Consider the following 16,000-nt stretch of genomic DNA (forward strand, 5'->3'; position numbering starts at 1 on the left):
TCTTACAGCCAGTGACAAAAATGTCAGTTAAGATTTGGTACTCATGAATCCCAGTTCTACTGAAATATTTTTTCTTTTAAAAACTGATCTTAAGTCCAAAATTATGCGGCAAGGTAGGTTTATATTCAAATTATACGCAATTCTTTGTAGCAACTCCACCAAGTGGACGGAAACAGGTACCGGACGGCAAACTGATGCAATTACCCTACTTGTACTAAAACTTAGACATTTATTATTACTTATTTCTGTGACTTATATATATGAAACATGAGTAAATTGATTAATACTTTACGTTAATTACATTTTGCGTCAGAAACAAGCCTAAACCTCAAATACGAGAAATGCCGAATCACAGACTTAATTGAAATATTATTCCTTTTTAAGTCGTGCCTGCCCAGTCTACAACTTTAAAATACAACAATTGCGACTATATCAAAGATTATCATGAGGTTGTATGTATGTCGTAGTCAGATCGTATAATCCGCCGTATTACATTACGGCTAGCCGTTATCAAAAACAGGGGCGTTTTGAAATGCGGCGGTTCGACGATTAGCCGGATTGTCATTGCGATACGTTCTTCAATAAGGCGGCCAACGTTTAGCCGCATCGTACTACTATTTTAGATTGTAGAGTGACCAGTTCTTTCGGTCGCCTACGTAACCGGAGTTTGACAATGTTTGCAATTTAATTTATTTTTACCATGGTCCCACCGCACTACATGTGTTTATTTTCCAAAACATTTCCTTCGCAACTTAAATAGACGGAGCCCCGCAAGCGGGGCTCCTATTTCTGGGCGGTTTGCCCTTCGGGCATCTGAAGCTACCTAACGAACCTAACCTTCTTACCTACCTACGCTTTTTTCCCCAAAGTGTAATGTTTTCACGGACGTCTCACTAAATCAATAGGTAGGTAGGTTAGGTTCGTTAGGTAGCTTCAGATGCCCGAAGGGCAAACCGCTCAGAAATAGGAGCCCCGCGAAGCGGGGCTCCGTCTAGTTAAGTTGCGAAAGAAATGTTTTTTGAAAAGAAACAGTCCGACGAACTCCAGATTTGATGGACACCCCAGCGTTTGTCAGGCAGCGCCACGGGTGTTAAAAATGGGAACTAAAAACTGTCAAAGCGGCGGCTAATGACTCGCTGTATTACATTACGGCTAGCCGTGTTGAAGAACGTATGGCGCCGAATACATTCCGGCGGATTCTCATTCAGCCGCATTCAATCCGGCTAATCGTTAAACCGCCGCATTTCAAAACGCCCCTGTTTTTGAAAACAGCTAGCCGTAATGTAATACGGCGGATTATACGATCCGACTGCGACATGTATACCTAGTATTTTTGACGGATTTCGTTTTTCATGCTCGAAGTTGCTTGTCAACTCTGACGTATATTGTCAACTATTTTCGTGTTTGAAAGAATCAATAATATTGAAAATGTTCCGACAAGTGGAAGAATATACACTTCAATATGTTATGGATGCTAGCAAGATGTAAAAACAACAGTTTAGCGGAATGTCAGTTTACGACATGGTTTGTACAAATTACAGAGAAATTCATAATAATTTGTTTCTACTAGAAATGTGCCTTCACCAAACGTTTTAGATAAACGGTAAGCCTATATTATACAAACGTTCTTGACTTCGGTTGGCCGAAATGGGACTCTTACGATTTTTCCTCATTTCACCTCCAAGATGAGGTTGATTGTTAGTGTTGGAAAGCTGTAATTTGGTATGGATATATAAATCAATCAACCCGACAAGGTGGTAAATAAAATCTTTAATCTCTAAAAATATATCTAAGGTAGAAGCTTTATAACTTCTACATTACCTATACTAGCCCAGAGGCCTTTAATAACAGTCCAAACTGCAAGGTCCCAGAGCTCCCAGACATTACTTATTTCCTCGTGAATAAAATGTATGGGATAAATTAGTATTAGTATCCAAACTTAAAACCACCTAGGGATGTGTGGTACGGTGCTCTGAACACCGTAGTCTTGACTTCGTGCTTGGCCAATTATTTTTTTATAATACGGGTGAATTCGTTACAAAATTATTATGTTATTGGTCATTTACTGGTTCTTTCCCAATTATAATAATTTCATAGGAATGAGTTTACTGTTTTTTTTTGGAGAATAAAAGCTAAATTTTAATAATATTACTGATTTTAACGAAGTGCATTCAAAACTTACACGTTTGAGATCTTAAAAATGCAATATTTCATTTATTTATTAATCGATTTTTACCAAAAACGCATATTAGCAGTTTATAGAGACTCCTCATTATTTCGTGATAAGTCACAAGCAACAAGTATAAAGTACAGCTTTTGAGAAACGAAATTACTATTTTAGTATATAATATCTACTAGTGTTTGTCAACTTGTGAAACAACAACACTTGTGAAAACTCTTTTATCCCCGCTCTTGTAACAATTATACATTTACGTGAAACGGAAACTTGTAAAAAATATTGAAATACAAGCGTTACCATAGATACACACTTGTATTACAAGACTTGTAACGTACGAGAAATAGGCCCCAGCTCGGGCCGAAAAGCTCACCTGATATTAGCTCCACTATATGTACTTAAAAAAAATAATAAGTTTGTTATAATTAAAAAAAAGCATTGCTTTTGTAATAAAAGTGACCTAGCTGTATAAATATGGTGTAGAGCGCTTATCGTCCCGAAATACGACAGAACAAAAGCGTGAAAACAAAAATACTTCTCCGACGCACAGTCGCACGCGCATGCTTTCGGACACCCATAGCCAGACAATGGATTTAAATTAGAGCTCCCGATACACGTGTTACACGCTGACACGGGTACCCGTGTTCTTAAGCCCGCCGGGCTTAAGAACCCGAACTACACGAACCCGCCCGGATTCGGAAACGTTTACACGGGTACCCGTGTACACGGGTACACGGATACACGAAATAACGGATCTTATTTACCCGCCGGTTCGACCCTTCACTCTCGTGTAGCGGAGATTCGTGCTATGAAGACATACGATTGAATATGTGGAAGGTTAGGAAGATTCGATTACCTACTTTGCAGTTTTACTGGATTGATTTGTAATGTCAATAATAGGTAGGTAAGTACAATTTGTTTCAATAATCATAAGATTTAAATTAACAATATCTCAGTAACCGTTGACTTCATTGTTGGTATTTCAGTTTCTTCATTGATGTAGTTTTTTGATAATTAAAGTAAACCTAAATACCACCACCACCATGTTACCATTTGTTGGGACGTCAGTCTTTCCTTGACCACAGCTGGTGCAACTCAGCTGAAACGTCGGAATTAAAGGTAAAAACAGTGAAATTATATCGCGGTAGACCCGTTTGTGTAATTATGTGTACAAAACGCGAGAGTTTAAAGTGTTATATAAACCTAAATGATTATTTAATACAAAAGTAAATAGTTATGCTTACTGAAACCAGAGTTGGGCATTATTCGAATCATTTTTAATCTAAATAATTATGGTGAGATTAATATTCGCGAATAAATTATTCGCGAATAAACCATTCGTTTAGAATTTCGAATAAGAAATGAATTATTCGAATAAATTACACGAAGGATTTTTGTAATACACACTCAGATGGCAAATCTGAATAGGTATGCAACTGCAGCGTATTTTAGAGCCAAGGAAAATTTTGGGAAATGCCCCAACTGACCGTCGCCATCCATGGTGGGGACAAATGGGAATTGTTTATATGCAGCGCCTATTCCCATTTGTTCCCGGCCGGGACAAGTGAGAATACATCCGATATATGTGTAAAATTATTATGTAGGGTCTACCCATATGTTCCCCGCGGAGATAAATGGGAATTCACCCATTATTGGTAATTATTAGTAATATGGGAATACACCAATAATGGGCGCATTATTGGTGTATTCCCATTTGTCTCCAATTCACGTGACCTACGCCATGCACGAGGCGGGGACAAATGGGAATGTTTATATGAATTTTGGTGTTCCCATTTGTCCCCGATATTGGCGTTGCCATTTGTCCCCACCTCAAAAGATTTCTATGCAGCGTCTTTCCCCATAAGTTTCTCGCGGGAACAAATGGGAATACACTCTTTATTATAAATAAATATAAATAAATATTAGGGGACATCTTACACGTTACATCTTATTGGTGTATTCCTATTTGTTCCTGCCCTACGTGACCGCCGCCATACGTGAGGCGGAGACAAATGGGTACGATTTATATGCAGCACCTATTCCATCAGTTCCCGACGTAGACAAATGGGAATACATCCGAAAATTGTGTTCCCAATTATCCCCACCCCAATAAGGTGGGGAAAAATGGAAAATATTTTTATGCAGGGTCTTCACATATGTTCCCCGCGGAGACAAATGGGAATTCGACCATTATTGGTAATGATGGGTGCATTATTTGTGTATTCCCATTTGTCCCCGATTCACGTGACCTACACCATACATGAGGCGGGGACAAATGGGCATGTTGTATATGAGTTTTGGTGTTCCCATTTGTCCCCGATATTGGTGTTCCCATTTGTCCCCGAGGCGGAGACAAATGGGTACGATTTATATGCAGCACCTATTCCATCAGTTTCCGACGTAGACAAATGGGAATACATCCGAAAATTGTGTTCCCAATTATCCCCACCCCAATAAGGTGGGGAAAAATGGAAAATATTTTTATGCAGGGTCTTCACATATGTTCCCCGCGGAGACAAATGGGAATTCACCCATTATTGGTAATGATGGGTGCATTATTGGTGTATTCCCATTTGTCCCCGATTCACGTGACCTACGCCATACATGAGGCGGGGACAAATGGGAATGTTTTATATGTGTTTTGGTGTTCCCATATGTCCCCGATATTGGTGTTCCCATTTGGTGCCGATACAAAAGATTTCTATGCAGCGTCTTTTCCCAAATGTCTCTCGCGGCGTGGACAAATAGGAATTTTTCCGAAAATGGTGTGTTCCCATTTGTCCCAACACCAATAAGGAGGGTACAGATGGGAAATATTTATATGCAAATCCTATCACTTCTGTACCCGGCGGGGACAAATGGGAATACATCCGAAAATGGTGTGTTCCCTTTTGTCCATACAAAAATAAGGTGGGAACAAATGGGAAATATTTATATGCGGCTTCTTTTCCTATATGTTCCCCGCGGGGACAAATGGGCATACACCCATTATTGGTTATAATGGGTGCATTATTGATGTAATCCCATTTGTCCCCTATCCACGTGACCTACGCCATACATGAGGGACAAATGGAAATGTTTTATATGCAGCGCCTATTCCCATCTGTTCCCGGCGGGGAACAATAAGAATACACCCGTTAATGGTGTGTTCCTATTTGTCCCTGCTTCAATGAAGTGGGGACAAATGGGAAAGATTGTTTGTCTTTTCCCACATGTTCCCGAAGGGGACAAACGGGAATACTACGGGAATTATTGGTGTATTTCCAGTTGTTCTCGCCCCACGTGACCGCCAATACATGAGGCGTATTCCCAGTTTCCACACCTCAAATCAACCAACCAGATAAACCGATAGAAAACATTTTCTTTTTACTATTGGGATATAAAACAGCTAAATAGTTATTTTGTAAGCTAACTATTCGACAATATTATTCGCAAATAATTTATTCGTGGGCTATTTTATTCGCCGAATAAATTATTCGCGAATGAATTGAACACGAATGATCATTCGAAAAAATTATTCGTCATTCGCGAATGATTTGGTAATTCTCATTCGTAATTCGTCATTCAAATGAATTTTGCCCATCTCTCTCTGACTGAAACTACCACGAACGGAATATGTTATATTTTCCTTTAACAAAATCGCATTTTGCTCACTGTTAGCAAAGCACCCTTGTTCGAGCTGCTGAGGTGAAAAATAAATTAAATTGGTACAACACATATCAATCACATTGAACATCTATATATACATTACTACAATCTCCGCTACACGCCAAGGACGGGTTAGGCCCGCGTGTATTTAAGGTCCGTTTCGCCGTGTACACGGGTACACGGGTACCCGGATACACGGATCTTAATTACACGTGTGCACGACTACACGTGTAGAACGGGTCAGAAAACCGTGTACGTGTAGTTCGGAAACGGGTACCGAACACGTGTACACGAAACCCGGACACGACCGCGAGCCCTAATTTAAATACATTCGCATATAGTTGACTACGACATGACTTGGAAGCCAATAATAACTATCGTTCTTTTTATATTATATATCGTTCTTTTATAGTTTGCTACTTAAGAATTTGAGTGAGTTGTGGTTGAGAATCACCAATAATATACCAATTTTAGGATAGCTTCATATCTCTCTTTACCTGAAAGCTTAACGGCTCGGCCACAACATTGCGCGACTGGCGGCGGCGGCGGCGGCAACCATAGGTGGGAACGAAAAGTTCGATCGTTGTGTCTCGCTCCATCCTATCCTATGGTTGCCGCCGCCGCCGTCGCCAGTCGCGCAATGTCGTGGCCGAGCCGTAACACAAACGCACCGCGACAGTACTCGTGCGGGAGATAACTACCCTTTATTTTTTCATATAGTATTTCACGACGAATGTTGATTTATTTTATACTGGGGTATCAACTTGCTACCTCATACGTAAAAATCCGTCCAACCGTTTAAGCTCCATGGCGCGCTAATGAAATAGCTACGTAGAAATGAATACCTAATGAAAAACATTCCCCTCACTACATCCACGGTGAAATCCACATTATCGTAAACTGAAACTTATAGTTTTCCAATTCGCCTGTAGATTTAATGTTTGCGCCGATGTCACCTGCTGGCGATGTGTGGTCGCGTTCCGTTTTTTTAAACTGGCTAGAAATAGAGTTAGACGTAAATTTTATTGGATATGTGCTAGGACTAGTCATGTTGCACACGGCTATACGGTGACGTCATAATATATTAGCTATAAATTGTAGAAAACTTTCTTAGATCGGCGTGTACAGTCAGTATCAAAAGTAACAGATCAGACTTCGCGTCAAAAGTATCCATGTCTATCTCTAATAACTTAACAAAAAGTTATATGAGTGAATTGGAAAAAAATTGTACGTAGGTAATTAAGCGCAGTTAAGAAGCTGTGATTAGTCTTAACTTAATTGATTCATTTGTGTTACGAAAATTAACTATGGGGTCATCCATTAATTACATCACACGTTTAGGGGGAGGGAGGGGTCAAGAAAATGTGACATGTTGTGACAAGGGGCAGGGGGGAGTCACAAACTTTGTGACGTCACTTTAACTTCATCAGTAACCGAAATTTAATTTAAATTATTTTATTCGCTATACAGTTAAATAAAAAGTTTTTGAAACGATAATCGTTTTTATTCGTTTAATTTTATTTCTTAAATCAGTTTTGGGTTATAAAATTACTAATATTTCTTTTGTCAAAAATATTTTGATAAAATATTAAATAAATATTTGCCGATTTCGTTGAAGAAATGTGACGTCACACCAGGGGGAAGGGGTTTGCCAAATGTGACCAAGTGTGACAAGGAGGGGGGGAGGGGCCAAAAAACCTAGAAATGCGTGTGACGTAATTAATGGATGACCCCTATGTAAATTGTATTTATTGTACTTAATTCGTACACATATAAGTCTTTAGCATACGCTAACACACTTTAATGCATCTAACTTAAATAGAAATGGCTTAACTTAACAATGAAATCAATTAACTTTAGACTAATTACAGGTGCTTAACTATGTACAATTTTTTTGCAATTCACTCATATAGGTAAGTTCCTGTATGTAGAACATACACAGAAATGCCCTTACTAGGATTCGAACCCGGAGCTGCTTCGTGGGCAGGGACACTGCCATCTAGGCTAGGGGCGTTATTAATTGACCGATATTATTATAATTATAATTACAGAGAAATACCTAGCTATCAAAATATTGTCCCTTACTTGTTATAAAGTAGATACATCTTACACTGACTGTACCCAGTGAGAGTATGTGGTGGCTACGTGCCAATTCTAATTTTCCGGGTATTAAACTTTATGAGACAGTTGCAATTTTTTGCATTATAAAACTAATATAGTAGTCTAAATTTGAAACGAGTACTCTAAATTAGGCACATTATTTTTAAAATAGTACATTGACCCTTGAAATGGTCACTGGGTGGGTATACACTTATACAGGTGTGTCGAATTCTCCTTTTAAGTAAATAACTTGTATCCCACCAAAAATATTTACTGAAAGGGATAAGTTCGCCTTTGTACTAATGATGTGTGTTCTTTCATGTTTTATGTTTCTTTTTGTACAATAAAGTATTTTACTACTACTACTAAATATTTTCATGTAAAATGCGCCAAATTATTTTTTAATAAAAGAATTTAAATATCAGCTACCTACTTAATGTTATAATTATAAAAAAATTAACTACTATTTGTTGTTATAGCGGCAACAGAAATACATCATCTGTGAAAATTTCAACTATCTGACTATCACGGTTCATGGGATACAGCCTGGTGACAGACGGACGGACGGACGGACGGACAGCGGAGTCTTAGTAATAGGGTCCCGTTTTTTACCCTTTGGGTACGGAACCCTAAAAAAGGCACATTGGTGGCACAAAGGACATTTAATTTCCTTTTGAATCTGTGGACCATAGTTGCAGTATTGGACTAAGTATAGTTGGGAGGTTTTACGGTAACGAAAAAATAAAATAAAGATATGCAACTAGCTCACAAGAGACTGTTAGTAAGTAAATGACGAAAGAAAATGGTACGGTTAATTTCACAGTAACGATTGAAAATGTTTGTTTACCTTACTGTATCTACGGAGCTTCAGTAAGCGTATAGCACCGGCGACTTTCGCAACGGCATTTATAAATAAAAATGTATTTAGGGAAATACCAAAGACTAGCAAATCACACGGACGAGATGGTGAAGTTTTGTTAAAGGATGACTCACGTTAGACCGGGCCGTGTCCGGGCCGGAGCTTCCGGTGCATCGTTTTCTATGGAAAGCATTACATGATCGCCTGTCATGTCATAGAAAAGTAAGCGCCGGCAGCTCCAGCCCGGACACGGCTCGGTCTAACGTGAGTCATCCTTAATTGCCAAACTCCAGTACATAAATGATCATCCCGTCCCATAGCAATTATACAGCGAGCTGCAAAATTGCATGGCCACAAATTATGAATCATTCATATTGTAGCTATGCGGTTTTGCGACAGGGAGGACTTTTGACTAACTATTTTTTTGTAAAACTACGTAAAACCATTCCAAACTACGAGCCATAAATACAACTGAAAAATAATTTATCGAGTAGGTACTTGGTCCTAACAGGAGGTCTATTCATATAGTCATTTTTTGTTATAAATATTTCTACCAGAAATTTGTACTTATCAAATTTATAAATCAAAAGGAGATATGGAAAAATTCACCGCTTTGGGCAAGAACAGCTTTCCATTTTTCATTTTTTATGCTTAGTTTGTTAGGGAGATGCATAGCATTTTCATTTTACCTATAATTTAATAAACGTAGTATCGTTTGCTGACGTAGGTACTACCTATCTGCTTGATAATAAAATACCTAGTTCAGATTTATAGTATATACAGATCATATCAATTACATTTAATAATACGAGTACATAACTATTATTGGTTCTATTCAAATGCTAAAATGGCAAACAAATAAGAAACATTAGGTATAATGCAAAGCGCCATGCCAGGCCATAAGCTTCCAATTATCAGTCTAACTCAAGACTTCTTCCCAATGCTTACAGAGTTCTCGGTTCTGAGGAACCAACATACGTATGATCTCCGATATTTCGGGTCTCTATTGCAGGCTTGTACTGGTTAGTTGGAGAGGCGAGTGGTAGGTAGGTGTTTGGATTATCACTCCAGCTGAAACACGATCCCTGCTGACGTCAGCGATCGTGTTTCACGAACAACGCGTGCGCAGTTCTTAGTAAACTATCCAAATAATAAGTTACAGCGTTAATAGTATCAGTACCTATTTACTTAGTATTAATATTGGTATAAATATATCTTTATACCATATGATCTCGTGTCTGGGCGATTATTAATTGGTGTCGTTTTTTTCTCAGATAAAAAAATGGTAGGTTTATAAAGCTCTTCAGTCTAGACGAAATAAACACGAAATCCCAATTTGGGAGAAAACAATGTATGTAATTTTCCGTCGGTTTACAAAAATTTCATACGTTTACGTTACTCAGGAAAAGACTTTTTAGACAATACGATGAAATTGCACTTATATTATACTGAATAGGGAAACTCTACCTGTTCAACAAACTTTACCGAAATCTGACGAAATGAAAAAATAAAAGTTTTCTTTTTTCCGACTTGAACAGTATTGAAACGTACATATCTGCTAATCCTGTAAGAAACAATGCTACTTGATGTAAAGTGTCATTCTATGGAACTTGCTAACTATGTAAACAAACCGTCATATTGAAATTGTCTCTGAATGATGAATTTACTAGTGACTTTTGTTTACATAGTTAGCAAGTTCCATAGAATGACACTTTAGTAAGTACTTAGTTAAGAATTCGCCTTTTATATTTTTACTAAGCCAGTTGTTCTAAACTTCTAATTTATATGCTCGCAGCCAAAAATAAGCGCGCCTGTAAATCAATCGTCAAACCATCTTCAAACGCAGAGACATAAAAATGTTGTTGACCTCTTACCGCAGCAGTTATCTATAGATGTATCAATATGCATACTTTTCAATTATTATTATTGATTTTCTGGGTTTCCTTGGCCCTTGTAAGCAGCTTCGACATGTCTGTCTGTTCGTTAGACTGTTTAGTGACCATTATTCCAACCAGTGCTGTAATAAGATTGACTGCAAATCAAGGCTCGGAACCAGTTTTTTTCTTCATACAAAAAATACCGGTATTTTTCGTTTTTTAGTTTATTATTTCATTTTTTAATGGGAAAATCTAATAATACGAAGTTATAAATCTTACGTCAAGAGCATACAATAATTAAAAATATTGGGCTATTTCGGGTTTTTCAAAAAAAACCGGTTCCGAGCCCTGCTGCAAATATCTACAAAATTGTTAAATTAAAATTTTGAAAAAAAAGTGCGGTACTTCGCCTTCAACTCTATGGTGAGAGAGTGAGAACTCTAAACGTGATCTTCGGATACTTTAACAATATTGCAAGTAATGTTGCCTCAAAACAATTTTTCGATTATATTTCCATAATTTAAATAAATAACGATAATATTTTTAAGGGTCTAATATCCCAGCCCTACGATAATGTTGACAGCTTGACACCATTGTCAGGAGACATGAATATCGAAGATTTCATGTAATGATAGCTGACTTAATAGTGTCAACTACTGGTACATTATTGATATTGTAAAGTAACCAGAGACGTGGCCTTGTGTTGCGGCCGATCCGCCACAAGCCACACGCTTCATTCGATTCGTATCCATATTGTGCAACGCACCAACCTGTCAAATTGACAAATTCTATGTGAGATCACTGAGATCTAACAATAAAAGTTCAAATCAATAATACTTACTTTTTTCCAGATACTAAGTGGGATATGCACAAATTTTAAAACAAAATTCACTCCTGTAGACAATAAAATAAGTAACAGTTTGTGTAAAGATTTTTTATTCTGGTATATGCTGCAAAAAAATAGAAAAAAATAACCATACGTGGATTACTAGAATAATTTCTATTTCAATGCCCCGTTTTTAAGTTGTAATAAACTTTCTAATACCAAACAACTTTCGTAATCCTACCAAAACACCCAAAACCGTAACAAAGAATTCACGTTTCAAGCATAAATACGTGTTTAATCCAGGTACTAAACAATGGGTGGATTAGGTACAGGTTAATAAAATACGAGAAACAGTGAAAGATCTGGAAAAAGTTTCTTGTTTTTTAACTGATGCATTTATATCCCTTTGCCCAGCAGTGGGACACAGTGGGCTCTGTATAATAATATAATATATTAATTTATATACTCTATCTTATCCAGTACCTACTATTTTACCTTAGTAATTCGAAAAGGCGGTATTTTGTGACAGTGCTACTTGCACCATCCCATTAACCCGGGGTTAACCGGTTAAACCGTTAACCCAGTGTCAAATTTACTGGTAACCATGGTAACTCCAGGTTTAACCTGTTAATCCCGGGTTAGTGAATGGTGGAAGTGGCCCTGAATGCCAAAATTCGCAGGACCAACTACTTTTAATTATTTGGTGTTACTATGATTCCTAATGCAAAGACTGTCCATAGCAAGCTAACGCTGCAACACAGCGAGCGTAATGGGCACCTTTGCGTCGGAGGCAGCCCAGGTCAGGTTACAGTAGGTGGATATAGATTTTTATACATGGTTTATATTTATATTTAAGTGCTATGATTTATATTATTGGAAACGTACTATTTTTGTTTTATTATTGAAGGCTCATCCATATTTGGACGCGCACAAAGGGTTAAAATAATTTCCGCGTTGAGTTGACGCAGTAATTACCTCGCTTCATACATTTACTGCGCAAACTTACATCAAGGAAGATCCTTAGGCCACGTTAAGATTGTTAAAATGAGTGTTTCCTTAATTTTATGAACATCCTTGTTTATTGCGTACAAGTCGGCTCACCGGATTTATATATTACTTTAATTGGGTGGAGATTTTTATGAGACTGGCAAAATATTCTTACCCCCTTATTCATAAAACTTTACGGGCCTGATTTAGTTAAATTATGTTTTACCCTTTTCTTACAAATACATAAGTCAACATGACAGATAAAGACAAACGATTATTAATTAGCTAATTGAGGTTTGTAGCGCGTTTATGAATAAGGGGTTGGTGTTTACATATTTTTTATCATGTTAGTGGCAAAGGAACGTACTTACAGCCTGCCGGGTGTTTAACGGTTTTAGTAACCTATAGACACTTAGGTATAAACTCCGTGAAACTTTAATTCACTCTTATTTTGAAACATCCCATTTACCTATGGAGAAAAATTGCCCGAACATGACTTACCTACCTACTTGAATTGGGAATAACTTAATTAATACAACATTTTATTTATTTAGTACTGATTATACTTTACATGGAGTCGGTTGCACCAATCGTATGTCTTCTATAAAAACGATCGCTAAATTGTTTTGTACGAGTAGTTTTAGTAGAGTTAGACCAATAAAAGTCTGCAGCGATTTTGATAGCCCACGCAGTGCAAGTGTTGTTTATACGTCATAATTTCATAGAAGTTTGACGTTTAAAATAACACTTGCACTGCGTGAGCTATCAAAATCGCTGCAGACTTTTCTTGGTCTTACTCTAGTAAGAGAGTTCACTGATGCTGAGTGATGTTGATCAGTCTGTCAAGATGTGATTGGGGCAACTGGCCCTTCCTTTATTGTAAAACATACCTATTGAAAATAGTGACATCTATCCGTTACCTCCCGCTACCACCCGCACTAGCTAATATCCACCCGCCCAAACACCGCCCAAGCATTACAGCTGAACGTAACAAGTGTTCGCAATTCTCGGTAGATGGCAGTAGTTATGGCTTTTCTCAGACAACTTGCGTCTTTATATGTCGTGCGATTCGATATGTTATCATTAGGTATTCTTAGTCGGTTAAACTTTTAATATATTTGCCTCACGACAGTAATCACGCCGCGTATAATTTTAATGCGATGACACCAGGGAATAAGAAGGAATATATCTTTTATATCCTGTCATCGCATTAAAATTATATTTCGTCAAAAAATGTCGTTTGTTGAAACAAATATTTTACCTATCAAAGTTTTGCCTCGTTACTGAAAATATATGTTATTTTTGCAAGTTTTGACATTTAGTTGACGATACTTTTTCGACTTTTATACGGTTGGCAGAGTGACACCTTAGGCCAGGGGTCGGTAAACTTTTAGGAATAAGAGCCAACCAGAGCAATAATCACCAGATTCTGGAATTTCAAAGAGAATTCCACGGATGTTAGTTGATCTGCCATTGAATTTTTGTTGGTATGGAATCAGAAAAGCCACATTGCCAATGTATGCATTGCATGCGCCAATTGTACCCAAGAGCCGCGGTTTGCCGACGCCTGTCGTATATTTTTTATCTATACTATGCATGTTTAAAAATGTAATCTCTAATATCTGTATTCGCTTGTTTACAGACGCGGCGTTGACGCGCCATGCGCGGTGTGACGTGACGTAGATGGCGTGCTCCGCGCGCCAGCCGCAAGATGGCGCGCGAGCCCGGCGCCAGCACGCCAGGCCCCCTGTAAGATATACTTCTCGTTTTTATCTGAGGGCTAACATTGAAAAATCGAAAATTGTTACCTGGCCGGTGGCCGTGTAGCCAATATTCATCGCTTACACTCCGGAGCGATCGAAACGTAACTGTCACTGTCGCACTATGGAAGAGTGATAGAGAGACACAAAGCGTTTTGCAGTCGTAGCGATAGCAGTTGTCACCTTGACTAGACCCGCTACCTCTTTATATCTCTTGCATAGGTATATTCGAGAAATAGAGAGCGTACTCCCATCTCAATGGCCGGCAACGCACTTCCAACCCCTCCGGTGTTGCGGGTCTATTGGGCGACGGTAATTGCTTACCATCAGGCGATTTGTCTGCTCGTTTGCTTCCTATATCATAAAAATATCCTCCTTTAGCTTTGATACACAAACGACGAATGTTATCAACAATATGCAGCAGTAAAAATATTTTGTCAACGTATATTTTGTTCAACCTGTATTATGATCTGACGTAGATGGCGTCAACACGCCAGTCGCATAAATCGGGCGAGTTTGGCGCCAACACGCATAGCCACCTGTAAGCTCACAAAGCCTTCTAATTTTTTTGATTATTTGTCAACTAGCAATCCTAGTCCCTTCTTACTCTTCTTAGTATAAAGGCGCCAATGCTGCGACCTCACCTCCCCTAGGAACCGTATTGCATAATAGTCCTTAAGAGCGCTCTTACAAGAAAAGTCGAAATAATGCAAAATTGATGATACTAGTCGACGAAATTCAGGACTTTGCGCTCATTATTAGAAACAATGAGTACTTGTTCCAGTAAAAGCGTCTTCTTATCTTTATAAATATCGTTGTAAATATTAGAAAAAGGACTTATTAAATTAGTAATGATTTTTTTTCTGATGGTCGTTTCCGAAAAACCCCGTGAAGCACTGAATGGCGAGCTCTTATTTGGAAATGTTGAGAATTTTACTCTGCTAAACCTGGCTATTTTGTATTACTAATACCCTGTACTTTAGGCATATCAAACTATATTTTTCCTACATACCTTTGAGAAAGAGAAAATCAAAGTAAAACGAACTCGATTTTCTCTCCGAAACAAGTGTCAATTCCTACGAAAATCTACTTAATATCGAAGTCATTTTCATACTCAAGCAATCTGCAACGTTTGCTTATACTGTTGGTATACATTAGTGTTTATGAAATTCTACTATAATTTTTTGGCAATTTTTTGAAAACTACTCTATATTACCGATGACGCGCGCTGCGCCAGCTCAGTGCCGCGGCAGAGCTTGTAGAGGCAGGACATGTGTCGGTCGGCTCCGCACATTTTCAACGGCGACGACGAGGTTTTTTATCATTGTGTGCGGCGGGCGCCGTGTAAAACGCTATACTGTGTGCGTGTAAACCGCAACGAGAGACTTTGATCCTAGCACTGTTTTTATAGTATTATAATTTATAATGGTACAGTTTAATAAACTACCGGACAGGATTAAAAATATTTGAAACGACCTGACATTCTATATGTATTTATTTGACTCAAGATAGTACTCAGGGTCTGATGATGGAGCTGGAAGGTACCATTACCAATCAACCATGCAACTAAACCACATCGTGTTTAGGATCGTTTGATTCGTCTCAACAAGATCTTTGACACTAGGTGATACTCAGAGTCTGATGATGGAGCTGGAAGGTGGTCACCGGTACCAATCAACCATGCAACTAAACCAATTCGTGTTTGGCTTCGTTCGATTCGTCGCAACAAGATCTTTGACACAAGTTAGTACTCAGGGTCTGATGATG

General features: G+C 38.2%; 1 protein-coding gene across 3 annotated transcripts in view; it reads left to right on the forward strand.

The window, feature by feature from the left end:
* Positions 1-16,000, forward strand: part of LOC134794781 (rho guanine nucleotide exchange factor 17) — a 180,897-nt gene that overhangs the window by 40,175 nt on the left and 124,722 nt on the right. For all 3 annotated transcript variants that reach the window (XM_063766587.1, XM_063766571.1, XM_063766577.1), the window contains exon 2: positions 14,116-14,222. In XM_063766587.1, coding sequence (XP_063622657.1) covers positions 14,185-14,222 — 38 coding nt within the window. In that variant the 5' untranslated portion in view covers positions 14,116-14,184. The remainder of the gene's footprint in view (positions 1-14,115; positions 14,223-16,000) is intronic.

Source organism: Cydia splendana, chromosome 1 (genome assembly GCF_910591565.1).
Source record: "Cydia splendana chromosome 1, ilCydSple1.2, whole genome shotgun sequence".
NCBI lineage: Eukaryota > Metazoa > Arthropoda > Insecta > Lepidoptera > Tortricidae > Cydia > Cydia splendana.